The sequence below is a fragment of the Anolis carolinensis genome, chromosome 2, assembly GCF_035594765.1.
Source record: "Anolis carolinensis isolate JA03-04 chromosome 2, rAnoCar3.1.pri, whole genome shotgun sequence".
Taxonomy (NCBI): domain Eukaryota; kingdom Metazoa; phylum Chordata; class Lepidosauria; order Squamata; family Dactyloidae; genus Anolis; species Anolis carolinensis.
In genome coordinates this window covers 115,523,529-115,541,193 of record NC_085842.1, presented here as the reverse complement: position 1 = coordinate 115,541,193, position 17,665 = coordinate 115,523,529, and the positions used below count along the sequence as shown (strand labels likewise).

Sequence of the window (17,665 nt, the reverse complement as noted above, 5' to 3'; positions counted from 1 at the left end):
ATATATAGTCAAACTAAAGAGTGCTCCACTGTATCGTAGAGTGAAGGCTATTTTTAGGAACAATATGTTTGAATTAGGAATTCAGATGTGACGAATTTTGATTTTTGAAGCATTCCTCCCTGACACAGGTCTATGAAATCCAGAAACCGTAGCATCTTTCAGTGGATATCACTATAGATAAAGATGAAAATAACAACTAAATCAAAAAAAGTTCTCAGACATCAAAAATATTTCTAATAGTTTATTTTTTTAAAAAAAAATCTGGATATTTGCTAGCCGAGTAGTTGAGCACAAATGCCTACTTGAGAGCTTATATGCCTCTCCAAGAAGCTTCTAACAGGCACCTGAAGAATCTTACAGACAAAAAAAAGAAGAAGAGAGAAACATATGTCATCTTCCATTGCAAGGTTCATAGAAGACGACTCTTGCTCACACTCACCTCCTTGATCAGCTTGGAAAGTGAGCTAAGTTGTAGAGGTGTGTCAGACACACCATTCCCCCCGGAAACCCATTTCTGGATACACCTGGAAAGCCAACAGTCCTTTGCAACTGTATCACACATGACCAGGCACTGCAAGGGAGCTATGACTGAATAAGCATCTAGTACTCAGTGATCTCTTGCTGGTAAATGACCGGCTTCATGCTTGCGTGCTGAATACTTCTTTTTTCCAGACCTCTCTCTAGAAGGCTTTCTGGTGCAGTGTCTCCTCAGGAAACCAAGCATGCCCAGAAAGCCCTTTGCCCCTATTTGCTACATCCCAAATACCACCACTTTCACTAATATCACACCAGAACCCCCTTTTCCCATAGTGGTTCCCCCCAAAGGAGCAATCCACCCAGAAATATGCAATTAGCAAAAATTGCTACCTTTGCCCATATCAATAGTTTCACATTTAGCCTACTCCTCCACACCACACAGAAACCATTTGGGATTTCTGTGAGCGCTCAATTGTAGTTGATATTAGCTGACAAACTGCACTCTTGCAGATATTCAGCCCACTGCCATCTTCCGCCTGTTTTGTAACTGTAGCATCCTTAAAGCTGCAAAAGAAAAAAGAAGACAAAAATAAGACTTAAATGTATTTTAAACACAACTGTGTATATTATTATTACTTAACTCAGTTTGTAAAACTCATGAGCTTTGTAATTTTTGTTCATGAAGAACTCATATAGTAAAGAAAAATAAGCCAAGTCAGTTTTAAAAACCTCAAAAAACAAAGTGGCAGAAAGAGCAAGCGCTTTGGGTTTAACTTAAATCTTGCTGTTCATTGCCTGGTCCTATGCCTCACTGTGGAGTGATAGTAAAGCAGACTGAGCAATAGACACCACACTGCTTTACAGAATGCAGCTCTCCTTTATACCTTTCCAAGGTTTAGACCTATCATTCGAGGCAGAGCCTCACTTCCAGTACTGTTCTGAGCTCAGGAGACACTCAACAGCATCAGCAGTTGCTACTTCAGAATACCTCTAATGCACACTGCAATGCTAAGGAGAATCCTGGATAAAAATTACTTAAACGAGTCCCATGTTGAACTTCAGAGACACACATTGCATGACAGAGAGAAAGCTCACTACACTTTTGCAATTTTGCATCCTTGCAAAAGGGGGACAACTCTTTTTGTTAAAGCACAGTGACAAGATCTGTTGACTTGATCATTGGATAATAATAATAATAATTATTATTATTATTATTATTTAACTGCCTCACCTTATGGCTTGAGGTGGGGTACAACATAATTAAAACATAATTAAAAACACATAACTTTTAAAAATATTAAAATCATGCATATTAATAAAATGTGCATTTAAAATTCAGAGTTTAAAATTTATTTCTAAAAGAGATAGGTCTTCAATTTTGTCTTCAATGCTGACAGCTGATTTAGCTGCTGGAGCTCTTCCATTCCACAGTCTTGGGGCAACCTATGTCCTCTGGGTAACAGTTGTCAGTTGGGTTCTGGCTGGCTGGACTAAGTGACCCCCAGAGGATACAGGTGTCTGGGGCAGACTGTATGGGAGAAGGTGATCCTGAAGGTCCCAAACCATGTAGGACTTTAACAGCCATGGCCAACCTTTTCACTTTGCCTGGAATGCAATTGGCAGCTACTGGAATGATTTTGGTATAGGTGAAATATATTCATTCCTAGATGTATGTGTAACCAACTTGGCTGTCATATTTTGAACTAGAGTGTCTGAACATGGTACAGAGGTAGTCCAATATACATTGCATTGCAGAAGTCCAACCTTGAGGTTACCAGCACATACATGCACTATCATCTTTAGATCTTCTAATTTCAGGAAGGGGAAGAGCTGGCATATCAGACAAAGCTAATGCTAACTCTGGTAATTATTTACAGGAAAGTTAGTTAGGTGTGAAAGTCAAGGGGCACCTGTTGGTGGGTTTCTATAACAGGTGGCGAAAAACTAACTATTCATTTCCTTGCTCATGCAGAGCTTCTTGTGGTATATGAACACCCACAGATATACATGCACTACCATAATCCCTAATGTAGACAAGATATGATTTAACAGAGTTAAATACAAAGACGAAATCACTGCAAAATGCAGTACTTCTTGAAGAAAAATGGTGAGTTTTATAAGGAAGAAGATACAGAGTGTTTGAAAAAGAACTCCCTATTTACCATTTAATTTAAATTGTGAATAGGGAGTTCTTTTTCAAATACCCTGTATACAAGGGAGAAAAACCCTGTGGGAGAAAGTAGATTCTCCTCCACCACCAACTACCTTTGCAGATTGGATAACATCAGGAAGTTGGGCTACAGACCCAACTTTATGTGCTAAACTGGCACTTTACATGGAAACCCTGCATTCCTCCTCCCCAATCACAGGGAAGGAAGAACAGGACAAAGTATGTTCAGTCAATGCTTCAAGAGTTGGACATACTCTGACTTTTCCATCTCAATAAAGAGATAAAAATGGGATGTAAATAATAATAATAACAGCAACAACGGCTGAGTTTGCCTGGTGCTACTAACCTTTCACCTGTCTTTTTTCCACAAAGGAAAAAGTGAATGAAGAGCAAAATGATGGAACAGGGTCACAAAGTATGATTTACTTTTCTCTTTCTTAGGGCAGGAAGGGGCTTTGAATATAGAAGTTTACATGCCAAAGGTTGACCATCCTTGAAGTACCGAAAGGAGGAAAAACAACAACATCCTGCTTGGTTGCCATGAGACAGTAGGGCAGTCAGAAGTGTGGGATTTTAGAATAAAGAAAGCCACCGGCATCTTTCATTAACCATACAACTTTTCCGTTGATCAACAAGGTGTGTGCCTGTGTATATGTTATGTGCCTTCACAACCTTAAGGTGAACCTTGCAAAGGGTTTTCTTGGGGGGGGGGGGGACGGGACCCAGTCAGGCTTGGCTATTGCCTTTTTCTGAGTCTGTGTGACTTTCCCACGGATTCTGTAGTTAAGTAAAGATTCGAATCCTTTCTTCTAGAGTCCAGTACTCAACCCATTATACCACACTGGTTCTCAGTATGTTACTTGAACTCAAATGAAACACCAGATCTCTGCAAATGTATCCATTTAGTTCTTTACATTGTCTAACAACAGTTTTGCCCACTCTCTGAATTAATAGCCTCTCACAGGAGCCAACTTCTAATCATACATCTCCTGGGCTAGTTTCCATCAGACACCTTTTGCTCTTTCTGCATCTCAGTGGGGACTTAGTAATCAAAATGGAATAGTACCTTAATAAAAAGTATTGTTGCTGCTAAGAAACTAAGCAGCTAAGATTGTAATGGTAAACTTACTAACCACTACATTAGGCCTCCAAGTTCACAGTTCATTCTTTCCCCTGACTGTTCTGGCCTATTGGCCAGTGTGAAGTTTATTCCTTGCATGAATGACAGTGCAAAAGAGCCACAAGTGTGCGCAAAAGGAGAAGGTGAGCAATACCAGACCTTACGAGGCATCTTGTGATGGAGCGGACGGCTCCTGACTCTCAGGCTCAGGAGGAGGAGGGGGCGGTGGTGGAGGAACTGGCACCAATTCCTTTTTTTTCTGTGCAGCCAGGAAATCATGAATTGCCTTCTCTATCTGTGGCCTGAAGATGTGGTTTAGTTTTGGATCCACCACCTGAGAAATAATTCTGTCCACTCCAGCTTCCAACATCCCTGACCTGGAGCAGAGACAAAGGAGTAATTCAGCTTCTCCCAAAAAACATCACTCCTGCCCCGCTAGGAGCTCTCCACAGCCGTCATGTCAGTTGCAATTAGTATTAACATGGTGCAAACCGACAGCTCTTTTGGTCACTTCTGCACAGGAGTGGCACTCCACCCACTGTTAAGAAGTACCAGGAAGCTTTGAACTTGCTACTCCCCAAGGCCTCCAAAGGATTCACTACAGAGACCTGGCCACCCAAGTCAATTAAAAGGCACCCTGGATAAAAGCTGATATAGGATGCTGGTGGTAAACCAATCAGCAAACACAAGGTATTTTGCACAGGCAGGAGGAAAAAACATGTACATGGGAAGAGATATGTGGACAAAAAGTTCTGGCTTGTATACTAACAAAAGCCACAGGACCCACCACCATCACTTGCTCCCCACTTCTGTCTGTCTAGACACATAGTACTTTTTACAAGGCAAACAAAAACAAACACATGCAGGACAAAGAGCTTTTTTGGGGGAACAGAATGTCAGAAATTAAGAAATGACTTATTGCTTTAAGGCTGTGTTGGATCAGGAGACCAGGGCATCAGCTGTCTGGCGGGGTTAAGTCATGTCTGCAACTGGCTTGGGGAGGCAGAATAACAGAGACACTGAATAGCATGTGGAAAAGCAGCTGCAAGCCTAAGGTGACCCAGCCTGGGCAGAAAATAAAGAGCACACGGTGTTTTGAGGTGATGTGGACTCTTAAGAAAGACCAGTATTCTTCAGCACTTGGACTTGATGAGCTTTCAGAAGGGTGGGTCTCATCAGGCTAAAAACCGAGGGCTGGACCTTCTCTGATACCCTTCCAACTTCTGCAGTTTATGCACTATGCCACGAACAGAAGTAGCAGTATGTGCAATGTATAAGGGGGCTGCTAGCCTTGCCATCATGCAAGGTGGCTGCTGGCTTTCCACAGCAGCAGAGCAGCTATTGCTACAGAGTTTAAGCTTTCAGCACCAGAAGCAGTAATATAGAAAACATCTGAGCCTTCACAAAAGCTAACAAAAGTTAACAAAAAAGATTCCATGCATGGTTTGCCTCTCATCTCATTTCCAAGTAAGGAGATTAAGATTTTTTTAAAGGAAAGAGAACCAAGATCATTGCCTGAGAACAATTATGGATGGGAGGTCAGCAAATCAACTGAAATGTAATCCATCCAAGAAAAAGATGCCAATCAGTAGGAAGGTTTGTCAGAGATTATGAATCCTATTCAATATTACTGAAAACAAGGCGAGGAGTAGGGAGGAGTCCTGAGACTTTGTTCCTGGATGTTCAGGTTATTGGTATACCCAGGAGTGCCTTTGCACAACTTCTCTTTGTAAGTGCTCTTTCCAAGAAAAAGTCATGCATGGACAGTCAACATGGCTTGATCATGCATGGACTGGAAAATTGAAACAAGCACTAGTTGGGTTGCCCTTTAAAAGTGTTTGGGCACCTCCATTTTTAGACAAGGCTGTGGCAATGATGTAGTCTGGAATTGACTTTGTGGAGCATGTTACCTCCACTAATACAATCCTCACTAGATTTTCATTTGTTTGTGGTTATAATGTAATGTGTTGGTGACTCTTTCCAAAGTCTTCCAAACAATTTTTTGTCAGACTGCTTGAAGGAACATCATCTCCTTTAAGGATGCCTTAAAGGAGATTCTGGAAGGGCAAAATCATTAAAGCACTTATTTTGTGTCTTTTTGCCTTTAGACACTCTGACAGCTGGGACATAGGGCAGGGCCTTTCTAGCACTGGCACAAAAGCTGTGGGATGCCATTCTCTGAAAGCTCAGCCAGCTCCTTTTCTCCATTTTATACAGAACAATCAGAATATTGTTATTTCATCAGGCTTCTGGACTGTTAACTTTGTATTCCACTGATACAAGTGGCATTCAGTGTTGCCTCAGTTTTTAACAGTCGGTTCTTTTGTGTTTTATTGCAATATAATTTTTATTAGACTGAAAATAAATATGCTATTTGTTGTAAGCTGGCTTTGGGCTCTTGGAAATGGAACCAAGGACACATATCTTCTAAATCACAAGTTCTTAACCAATGAACTGTGGAATCCAAGCTCTCATAAATAGGCATGTTGGAGTCTGAGAATCAATGCAAAAAAAAAAAAGAGTATTTTTTTCTTGGTTCCTGTTACTTTGCAAACAATGCCTGCAGGGAAATCAATAAAGTTAAATTATGTGACAGCTCTGATTCTATCTGCTACTACATGTCTTTGGGGATTAAAAGAGATTTTATCAAGAACTGCTATTTAAACAAAAAATCAAAACTAACTGCATGTCAAGGATGGTATACAATTCTAATTTTTATCATCTTCTTCTAATAATATTTTTTTTAAAAAAGTAGAATGGAAATTAGAATATATTTAATAAGGATAATAGAGGAAAGGGTAAAAAGAAATGGCATAATAATTTAAACAACCCCTTTAAAAATATTCTGGAGATTTGGGGGGGATTAAAAAAAAAACCCTCTAATGCCAGGTATTTCTCCTATCATGTAAGTTCTAATGACAGAAAACTTCCCAGCAAATTTGAAAAAAGTACTTGAAGCAGAATTTAATGGAAGAGGTATAATGAAAGTAAAAGACTGGGACCTGAAGATGGTAAATATGGAAAAGATAAAAGATGAATTAAGAGGAAGAGACTTAGAGTGGTGCAAGTATTTACAATTGGGGAAATGGTCAAGTGGTTTTAGGAAAAAATATAATGGGGTAAGGAATATATGAAAATAGAAAAGACGATAACTCAAAGGGAGATTAAAGAAGAGAATGTAACATTAAATGGTACAGTAAGTGATATCTATTAATAGACTACTATTAATGGACGAACAGAAACAAGTTCATTTGAAGGAAGCATGGGAAGTAGATTTGGGGAAAAATGAATAATCAAGAATGGGAAAGGATATGGAGTATGAGATTATTAAAAATATGTTCATAATTAAGGAAAATAATTACAAAATAGTATGGAGGAGGTACCTAACTCCCATTAGATTAACTCAGATTGATAAAAAGTACACGAATCAGTGTTGGAGAGGCTGTCACGAAATAGGGTAATATCTTCATATATGGGGGTCATGTAAAATTATACAAAGATTTTGGGAAATGATATTTAAAGAAATAATAAAAATAGAGATCTAGGGTTCACTATTACCTATGGCTCCAGATATCCACAAGGAGTCTTGGAAGATAGCCCCACAAAATATGGGATCACACTGTACAGGAAAGCACTCCAACGACAGAGTAGAATGGTTTCTAAATAAGTACTAAAGGTCCCTTCTGGAAATCTTATTGGGTTAGTAAATTCCACCTCTGTTCTAGACTGGGATGGGAAACAAGAATTAGACTGAAATACTAGATGGGACTTTTCCATTAGCAGGAACACAACGTAGGCACTCCTTCTGGATCTCCAAGCATGAAAAAGTGGGGTGAAAAAAATATGCTGCCTATAATGGCCACCTGAGAAGGTAGTCATCTTCATGTCGTCTCTTTGTCCTGGGAAGACAGAGAAGGAACAAAGGAACAATATTCCCTGTCAATAAATGAGTCCCACCCTGACTGAGGAAGTTTTGCACACTGGAGTCTGGGACATTTGGAGGGGGGCTTGCCTAAAGACCTCCACAGCCTCGAGGACAAATCTTCACAGGCCACTTCAGGCCACCGGATTGTCAAGAGGACCTCCTTCTTATTCTAGGTATTGTTAGCTCTTCATTATTTTGCATAGTTAACAACAGAAACATTAAATTCTCCAAACTCTCAGCACTCATCAGAAATGAAATCTTAGTGCCTTTCTGATCATGAATTGGAATCCATTATTTCTCCAAAAGCTCCAGGTCCAAGATAATTCTAGTTGCTCTTGGACTAATGATCATATTAACATGAAATTAGAAACGTGCAGAAACTTTGGATCCTGCTGCTATATATTAGTTAACTTAGGGTTGGGAGGCTGGCATGTTCATACATTTTATATACCGATGCAATTAATATCATATAATACACACAAATAAACAAACAAACATGACCTTTTTCAAAATTGGGGAGTGATTTCTGCCTATTTAAAGAAAACACATGCTTTGTTACTGAACTAGATTACTTGCAGCAATAACTGAAGTAGCCAAATTCAGAAAACTGGTTACCAGTGCACTCTGCTGGACAAAAAACTAATTTATAATAGTAAACTGCACAGGCTATTGCCCCCTACGTTGGAAGTGGATAAAAATGGCCTTAAACTACTGCAGTTCCATAATATGCCCTTCCCCAAACTGTGACTGCTTGTACATCCTATACATTTGCCCACAAGTTCCACTTCGGCAAAAATCTAATCCCATATAAGCAGAACCTCCTCTCCTTCCCAACCTCATGTCACTACAATTGTTCTGAGAGAATGTACGATGTATCAGATACTTGGCCATTATGATCCATTATGTCCCCATTTATGACCATCTGTCACATGTTGATGGATGAATGCTTTATTTATGAAATATGTTATCATGACTCTCACTCATGGTGGGCTAAGTGGCACTATTGATGTTTTCAAACAAACTCCCAGAATCCCTCACTACTGGATATGCTAGTTAAGGAGATATGAGGCAAAGGTGTCTGCTGGAGAGCCATAGCTGTTCATTTGAGAAGCCTACATAGTACAAGAGAATCTCTGCTGAATAACTTACAGAGTTGAAGACAGTAGGCAAAGGGCATGGACCAGCCAACTTATTCCCACTTTACCTTGCATAATTTTAATTGCAGAGAACTAACTACACAAACAGAGCTATGACGTTGACTAGCAATGGGATTATAACATTTCAAAAGGTAAGGGCATAATATACCCAGAATTCCTCTTACACAAAACACATTAAATTTAGAAGTGTCATACCAAGCTAAAATTTTATTTTCAAGGATTCAAAAAATGATTCATTACTGCCACTTTTATTTAAGTAGCATTTACTTACTGAATCACACTCTGCCTGAGGCCAGTCCGCAGCTGGTTTTTGTTCATTGCTGGGTTCCAATCCTGCTTATCCAGGTGGGTAGACACAAAGTTGTCCACTTTCTGTCTCAAATTCTGGTAGGCTGGCTGAACAAAATAGGCCAGTTAATACAACCAGGAAGGGTTTCTTGAGAAATCCTTCCTTGATATCTCTATGAAATACAATTTTCTGCTCTATTGTTCATATTTTTACTAGGAAACAATGGCTCATGATTAGATGGGATGTCAAATGTTGTTGCAGGAAAGTAAATGGAAAATCTTACACCAGGCATGCTAAGAAGAACAGTTATGTTAGCTTATTACTGGCTATGAGACTCTTTTGAGTTAGATATTGTTCTGTTGAAATATTTAAGCTACACACAAACTAAAACAGTCTACAGCAAAGATACTGATGGCTAGAAGAACTGTATGGGAAAACCTAGTACTTGAAACATTGAACTTCTTGAAACATCAGTCATATCTATTACAGTAGAGTCTCACTTATCCAAGCGTCACTTATCCAATATTCTGTATTATCCAACGCGGTCTGCCTTTTAGTAGTCAATGTTTTTGTAGTAAATGTTTCAATGTTTTGGTGCTAAATTTGTAAATACAGTAATTACTACATAACATTACTGTGTATTGAACTGCTTTTTCTGCCAATTTGTTGTAAAACATGATGTTTTGGTGCTTAATTTGTAAAATCATAATGCAATTTTATGTTTAGTAGGTTTTTTTTCTTAATCCCTCCTTATTATCCAACATTTTCGCTTATCAAATGTTCTGCCGGCCCGTTTATGTTGGATAAGTGAGACTCTACTGTATTTGTAGCACCATCAGAAAAAGATAAGAGGCCTGCCTCATACCCCAAGAAGCTTATAATCTAAACTTCATAAAGGGAGAGAGAACTGAAGGCAGAGTACACAAGGAGGCAACATGCAACTATTTCAACTATGTACAATCAGGCTTTTCTACAGGATCCATTGCTGCATACAGGCTCCATTACTGCATGTCACTAGTGATTGCAACAAATGTTTCACAAAAAGTGGGCTTTGAGGACAGCATTGACAGACAGAAAATCATAGATGTTCTGGGAGATAATTTCAATCATTTGAGGCATCAAGTGTTGCGTATGTACAATGAGGGATTAGAAAATATATTAGATAATGGGTTTCTAGAGAAACAAATATCACACAATGGGATATACATGGATGTAAGAACAGAGAAGGCCATGAGGATGTCTAAGGTAAGAATAAGGAACCAATGTTTGATTCCAGAGAAAACAGAAAGCCACTGTGAGGACACAAGAAATAATGCAATGCTTTCATAGAATCATAGAATTGGAAGAGACCTCATGGGCCATCCAGTCCAACTCCCTGCCAAGAAGTAGGAAAATCACATTCAAAGCATCCCCGACAGATGGCCATCCAGCTTCGTGCACAAAATTATGGGAAATACCATGCATAAAACAACCTTCAGGCTAAGTGCATATGAAACATTACATGAATTTTGTTTTTAGGCTTTGGTCCCATATGCAAGATATCTCATTATGCATATACGTGGAAATACAGGTATTCCGATACAGGGTCAAAACAAGTAACCTGTTGACAATCATCAACCTCCAAGTTTGTTTTCCTGAATGAACTAATCTAAAGAGCTAAAGATGCAGGTAACACAATTGCTGTGTATGTATTGCTTTTAAACTGTCAATGTATGGCAATCGCATGATTTTTATACGGTTTTCTTAGACAAGGGATACTCAAATGCAGTTTTGCCAGCTCCTTTCTCTGAAATATACGATAGCCCACAGCACCTGGTATTCATTGGCACTCTCTCATCCAAGCACTAATCAGAGCTGACCCTTCCTAGCATCCAAGATCAGACGGATCACTATCAGGTATTGAGGCCTATCACACAACTCCTGCCTTGGTTTTCTAACCAAAATTATGGATTTTGAAATGACCCATGCAGAAATCAAATATTTCCTTTATTTCAATAATCTCTTCAGACATCAGCTGTTTCCAGGCACATTGAAAGTGTTTCAAAGAGCTCTTAATAGCTTAGGTTCATCTTAGATTTTAACCTAAAAAACCGAGGGTGCATCTACACTGTAGAATTAATGCAGTTTGTCACTTCTTTAGCTGCCATGTTAGTGGTTTCCTATGTTCCTGCTCTATGTTAGTGGTTTCCAACCTTTTGACTAGGGAGCACTTAACAGGGACCACTTTGACCAGGGAGCACTCTCCAAAATGGTTACAAATCAGTTTCTGGTCAACTTTAGATTTGGGTTTGGTTCTTTGGGGTCTCATTCAGAAAATTGTATTGGATAGGCCACATCAGCTGTAGTTTCTGATACAGAACATATGCCATCCAGTAGTCACCATCTGCTCGCCCACAGAAAATCATATTTAATTATCTAGAGCTGATGTGGTCTATGCAATGCAATTTTTTGAACCAGCACCCCAAATAACCCCAGGAACAGGCCTAATAACAAAGACACAAAGAAGAAAAAACATTTTTTGGTTGGGCTATGTGATTATCTATGAATTTTGTTAATGTCAGGTAAAAAAAAAATAACGGGAGGGGCTATGGTTGAAAAAAAATACAAAGATCGGACCACAAGACCCCAAAAAATGTCCCCAACAGCTTTCTCTCGCCTGCTTGCCATGGGCGCATGGCCATGAGGAAGGGAGGCATGAGGCGTTGCAACAGTTTAGTTCTTGTGAGCCACTGGTGATCCGTGGACCACAGGTTGGGAACTACTACTCTATGCTATCAGAGCTTGGAAGTTGGTGTTTTTTAGGGCAGCAGCACTCTTGGCCAGAGAAGGCGGAAGACCTTGTAAAATCGTAACTCCCATTATTCCATAGCATTGAGCTAGGGCAGGAAAAGCAGTGACTCATCTTCCATGACCTTCCCTCAAAGTGTGGTTTGGATCCCCTGAACGAACTGACCCACCAAGGATCCAGTCCTGTCCAGAGACCAAGCTCAAGTGAGTGCAGGAGGGACAAGGAGGAATGCGAGGGAGGGAGGGAGGGAAGGGCTGATGCAAAGGGGGAAGCCCTTCCTCCACAAGGATACTTCAGACCTGGCTCAGACCAGGCTTAATATTGTGGGAAAGAAGAGGGGGCGGGGGAAAGAAAGAAAGAAAAGAAGACAGAACGAAGGAAAAATAATATTGTGTCCAATTCTGGGTGCTACAATTGAAGGGAGATGTTGACAAGCTGGAATGTGTCCAGAGGAGGGCGACTAAAATTATCAAGGGTCTGGAGAACAGGCCCTATGAGGAGCGGCTTAAAGAGTTGGGTATGTTTAGCCTGCCGAAGAGAAGGCTGAGAGGAGACATGATGAAGGCCATGTATAAATATGTGAGGGAAAGTCATAGGAAGGAGGGAGCAAGCTTGTTTTTTGCAGCCCTGGAGACTAGGGCACGGAACAATAGCTTCAAACTATAGGAAAGGAGATTCCACCTGAACATTAGGAAGAAAGAGCTTCCTAACTGTGACAGCTGTTCAACAATGGAACTCTTTGCCCTGGAATGTGGTGGAGGCTCCTTCTTTGGAGGCTTTGAAGACATTGGTTCTTAACCTGTTTTGGCCTTCACCTCCCAGAAATTGTAAGAGCTGGTAAACTGGCAGGGATTTCTGGGAACTGTAGATCAAAACACCTGTAGACCCACAAGTTGAGAACCACTGTTTTAAGCAGAGGCTGCTTTGAATGCGATTTTCCTGCTTCTTGGCAGGGGGTTGAACTGGATGGCCCACGAGGTCTCTTCCAAGTCTATGGATTCTATTTTCCCCCAAAGTGTGGTCTGGTTCCCTGAACGAACTGACCCACCAAGGATCCAGCCCTACCAGGAGCCCGAGCCCAACTGCCTGCAAGAGGGACAAGGAGGAGGGAGGGCAGGGCTGATGCAATGCGGGAAGCCCTTCCTCCCCAAAGGGATACTTCAGACCTGGCTCTGCAAAAGGCCGGCTCAGGACTCTGGGGAGGGAAGGGGTCGCGGAGCCGAGGCGGACCTTGGTGTCGACGTCGGCGAGGCAGTCCCTCCGAAAGGCGTCGAAGAGGCCGCGGCTCTTGAGCTGCCCGACGATGAGGGCGATGAGCTGGGCGTCCCCCGGGGGCAGCGAGGCCGGGTCCGAGCCGCCAGGGCCAGGGCCAGGGCCGCCGCCTCCGCCTCCCCCGAGGCCCGTGGCGGACGACGACGAGGAGGAGGAAGACGAGCCGCCGCCACCACCGCTGCCGCCAGGCTCCGCCATCCCTGGGGAAGAGGGCGAAGGCCCCCGGGAGCAGCGGGGAAAGAGGAAGAGGCGGCGATGGCGGCGCGGAAGTGGCAGTCGCGGTAAATTTGCGTCATTCCTCCCCGCTGCATGCTGGGAAACCGAGTTCAAGTGCAATAACGAGTCATTTTAAGTCAGCCAAGTTGGGCCTTCCCTCCAGGAGTTTTGGACTTCAACTCCCGCCATTCCTAACAGCCTCAGGCCCTTTCCTTTTCCCCCTCAGCCGCATAAGCATAAGCGGGAGTTGAAGTCCAAAACACCTGGGCCCAACCTTGCCCAGACCCGTTTCAAGCCAAACGTATCAGTATTTCAATAGGAAGTGTGGGTCTGCTTTTGGCTGCCGAGATAGTCAAGTTCATTAGGATTATTGTTGTTATGTGCCTTCCAAGTTGTTTCTGGCCCCATCTACACTGCCAGATAAAATCCAGATTATTGGCTTTGAACTGGAGTCTGCACTGCCATATGAAGGCTGAGCGAAGGAAGATAGACGCCTTTGAATGATGCCGTTGGAGGAAAATCCTGAGAGTGCTTTGGACTACAAGAAGATCCAACCAGTCTGTACTCCAGGAAATAAAGCCTGGCTGCTCACTGGAGGAAAGGGTATTAGAGGCAAAGATGAGGTACTTTGGCCACATCATGAGAAGACAGGAAAGATAGGTGAAAAGAATGATGCTGGGGAAAATGGAAGGAAAAAGGAAGAGGGGCCAACCAAGGGCAAGATGGATGGTATCCTTGAAGTGATTGGTTTGACCTTGAAGGAGCTGGGGTGGCCACGGCCGACAGGGAGCTCTGGCATGGGCTAGTCCATGAGGTCACGAAGAGTCGGAAGCGAGTGAATGAATATAAAAAAAACCACTGCTATATAATCCAGTTTAAAACAGATAATCTGGTTTTTATCTGTCAGTGTAGAAGGGGCCTCAGACTGAGGACATCCCTAAACTTAAAGTTTACGGGCCCCTGGAATAAAACATCTGGAGATTGCCCAGTTGGAATGGCTACTATACAGAATTAAGCTTGAAGCTAGTTCACAGTGTGGAGTCAATGTTACCTTTGTGTACATATAGAGTGAGGGCCAGTGTGGATTCTGAGCATTGGATTATGACTGGAGAAAAGGGTTTGATTCCTCTCTTAGCCATGGAAACTCAGTGGGAATCTTCAGCAAGTCACACTCTCAGCCTCAGAGGGGGGGAAGGGTAGCATGCCACTTACAGAAAACCCTGTGATAGATTTGCTTTTGAGGTCTTATTAGTCAATTTTTATCGTGTCAGAAGCGACTTGAGAACATATTGCAAGTTACTTCTGGTCTGAGAGGATTGGCCGTCTACAGAGATGTTGCCCAGGGGACGGCCAGATGTGTTACCATCCTGCTGGGAGGCTTCTCTCATGTTCCTGCAAGCTAAAGCTGACAGACAGGAGCTCACCCTGTCTTGTGGATTCGAACCAACAACTTTCAATCAGTCAAAAATGACTTGAAGGCACAGCAACAAATATACAGAACAGTACCATTCCCTGAGTCATCTGCTGCTGGATTCCAGAAAAGAAAAGCAATTCTAGCTAATAGGCAAAACTACCTTAATAGTCCCTTATGCACGATAGCAGGGGAATTGCTGCTCTTCCCCATTAAATAACCCAAGAAGTACAAATCGAGCTATGGCTGCATTGTTAAGGTTACCCTGCCAGGGCTTGCTATTTTGCTGTGCATGGTCAACCTCACACTACAAATATAGAATCATATTTTAAACTAGAGTTTCTCAATCAGGTTTCCCTGGAGCCCTACAGTTCCTTGAGGCTTGATAGAGGTTCCACAAGAGTTCATGACTCAAAAAGGAAAAAGGAGGAGAAAACCTTTCTGAGCTGCATATATAATTGTTATGCAGAGGTCTCTGAGACCTGAAAATTATTTCAGATTTTTTTCCAGGAAAAAAGGCTAAGAACCATTGATGCATTATCAGGCAATACTGTTTTCTAATATTTCTCAACATTAGAACAAATAGTATCTTAAAACAGCGCAGGGAATGCTGATGTCAAATAAATGAACATTCGCAGCAAACAGTTTGTTTTTCAGCAGGCTGTACTGTAGGCAGTACTTTTTGATACAATATTGCAGAGAGGTGGTGTTACCAGCTGTATCCCTGTTCTTTCTGTCTCTTTGAATTGGGTGTGTTTTGTCCCATATTATAAAAGAGATCTTCCAGTTATGGCTGCAGCAACTGGAAGGAATATTATGTGTGGCTCACAGCCATGTAAGAATATATAACTTAGATTCAGTACTTACTCAAGACAACTCTGTATGGATGACAAGGGAGCTGCTGTGGTCACCTGCAAAACCAGTGGTATGTTGGACTTCCTGCCAGAGAATATGGGTCACTACATCTGCAGCAAATGCAAGTTAGTCCAGCAAATTGAGGCATGTGTATTTCGTCTTCAGCATATTAGGAAGCATGGTATTTTCTTGAATAGAGTGGAGCAGACTGGCCTGGATAAGGAACTCACAGGAACTGAGGAGGTCACTTCCCAAATGCAGGAAATAAACATTTGGAACAATGTGACCCAGAAAAAGGAAAACAGGGATCATTCAATCAATTTGGAGCTACAGAATTGATGTGTGCTCTCTTCCTTATCAGGGATGATGAATAATAGCAACAAGAGCAACAGTGTCACTCATCAGAGAATGTGCAGGTCAGTACATGGAATAGCTCTTGCTAATCTCCAAACTACATGTGTGGTGTTGATGGTTTGGGACTCCCTACTGATGGGAACAGGAGCAGTGGTTTGCGGTCCTGACAGGATAGCTCAAGAAGTGTGCTGTCTCCTTTGGGCAAAAGTCTGTAACGTAACAGAGAGGTTGACAATACTCACAAAGCCTTGTCCCTTCTTTTGGTCCATGTAGGACATTGCAAAGCATAGCCTTCAGGATGTCGCATAGGATTATGAGGCTCTGGTCAGCAAGCTGAAGGACCTTGATGCACAGGTTGTCCTTTAATCTCTTGTCCCTGTTGAAGGACAGAGCCCAGCAGGAAGAGAAGAGTACTGAAGGCGAAAAGCTCGCTCCACAGACTGTGTCTTCTTGGACCATGATCTGCAGTTTTATGAAGGTAGACATCTGGCAAGTAATGGGTTGCACATCATAGCAGCTTGCAGGAACATTTTTACCAAAAGACTCACAAACCTGATCTGGAGGGCTTTGCATTGAGCTATGGTGGGGAGGGAGATCATCTTTCTGATTACAGATGGTCATCTGGTGCTGGAGATAATAGCCCATCTGCTATAGAGAAGAACAGATGAATAGTACAAGAACCCAACAGTGGGAGTGAAAGTAACCTTAAATAAACAGCTTGGGGGAATAGCCCATGAACTTAGATATGACTACTAATTCAAAAAGCATGGGAAATAAACAAGATAAACATGAATTATTAACATTGCTAAGGCAATATAGGCAGAAGATGCAACGTGTATCAACAATTTAAAATACTCGGGTGATACCCCAGCATGTTCTCATTGCCTACCTTAGTGCAATGGTCCTCTTCCATTTCTGTGCTGGCCTGCCAACAGTAATGTGATGTCAGAAGGCAGGATTCACCTCCTCCCCTCCTCCACACTGCAATTCCCAAGGCAGTTGCTTTGTTTTTACTTTGTATATATCTTTGCCTTTTTATTTTAAATTTGCATTGTGTTAAATCTAATAATAATAATAATATAAATTAACTACAAGATAAACTGGGTAGGGAGTAGTGGAAGGAAACATGGTTATGTCACTAGATTATGTATTTTTTATGATATTTTTACTTTTCTGGTTTTAATTGTTTTAATTATATTGTTTATTTGTTATATGTTTTTAATTGTGTTTTACAAAACAATACAAACTTGTTGGTCAGGAATTTTGGATATGACATTTGTTTAATGGTTGACTTATATATCTTATGGTAAAGGAAATGATACTTGCTCAGGCCTTGGTGACGAGGTTATGTGTTTGTAAAATGTTCGTTGTTTTGTGTTCTGTTTCACTGTAAGTTGTTAATGTATGCAATAAAATTAATTTATATATTAAAAACAATAATAATAACAACAGCAACACCTTTTTTCTTATGTCCCGCCACCATCTCCCCGAAGGGACTCGGGGCAGCTTACATGGGGACCAAGCCCAGCATAAATAAGGATTACAAGGTTGTATTGTTTTCCTTTTTCACTTTCTAGAACACATTTAATAAAAACTGACCAGTATAAATCAAAATCAGATCTATTAGTTTC

General features: G+C 41.4%; 1 protein-coding gene across 2 annotated transcripts; it reads right to left on the bottom strand.

Annotated features, from left to right (window-relative positions):
• Positions 1–228: 228 nt before the first annotated feature.
• bod1 (biorientation of chromosomes in cell division 1) lies at positions 229–13,487 on the bottom strand. 2 transcript variants are annotated; one of them, XM_003217433.4, is made up of 4 exons: positions 13,157–13,485; positions 9,121–9,245; positions 3,927–4,144; positions 902–1,041 (listed from the first exon to the last, which is right to left on the bottom strand). In XM_003217433.4, exons 1-3 carry the CDS (start codon positions 13,394–13,396, stop codon positions 3,928–3,930), a joined length of 582 nt encoding a protein of 193 aa, XP_003217481.1. In that variant the 5' UTR covers positions 13,397–13,485; the 3' UTR covers positions 902–1,041; position 3,927. The 2 variants fall into 2 exon arrangements, with proteins under 2 accessions (XP_008102993.1, XP_003217481.1); XM_008104786.3 differs by lacking the exon at positions 3,927–4,144 and having other exon boundaries at positions 229–1,041; positions 13,157–13,487.
• Between the last annotated feature and the right edge of the window lie 4,178 nt (positions 13,488–17,665).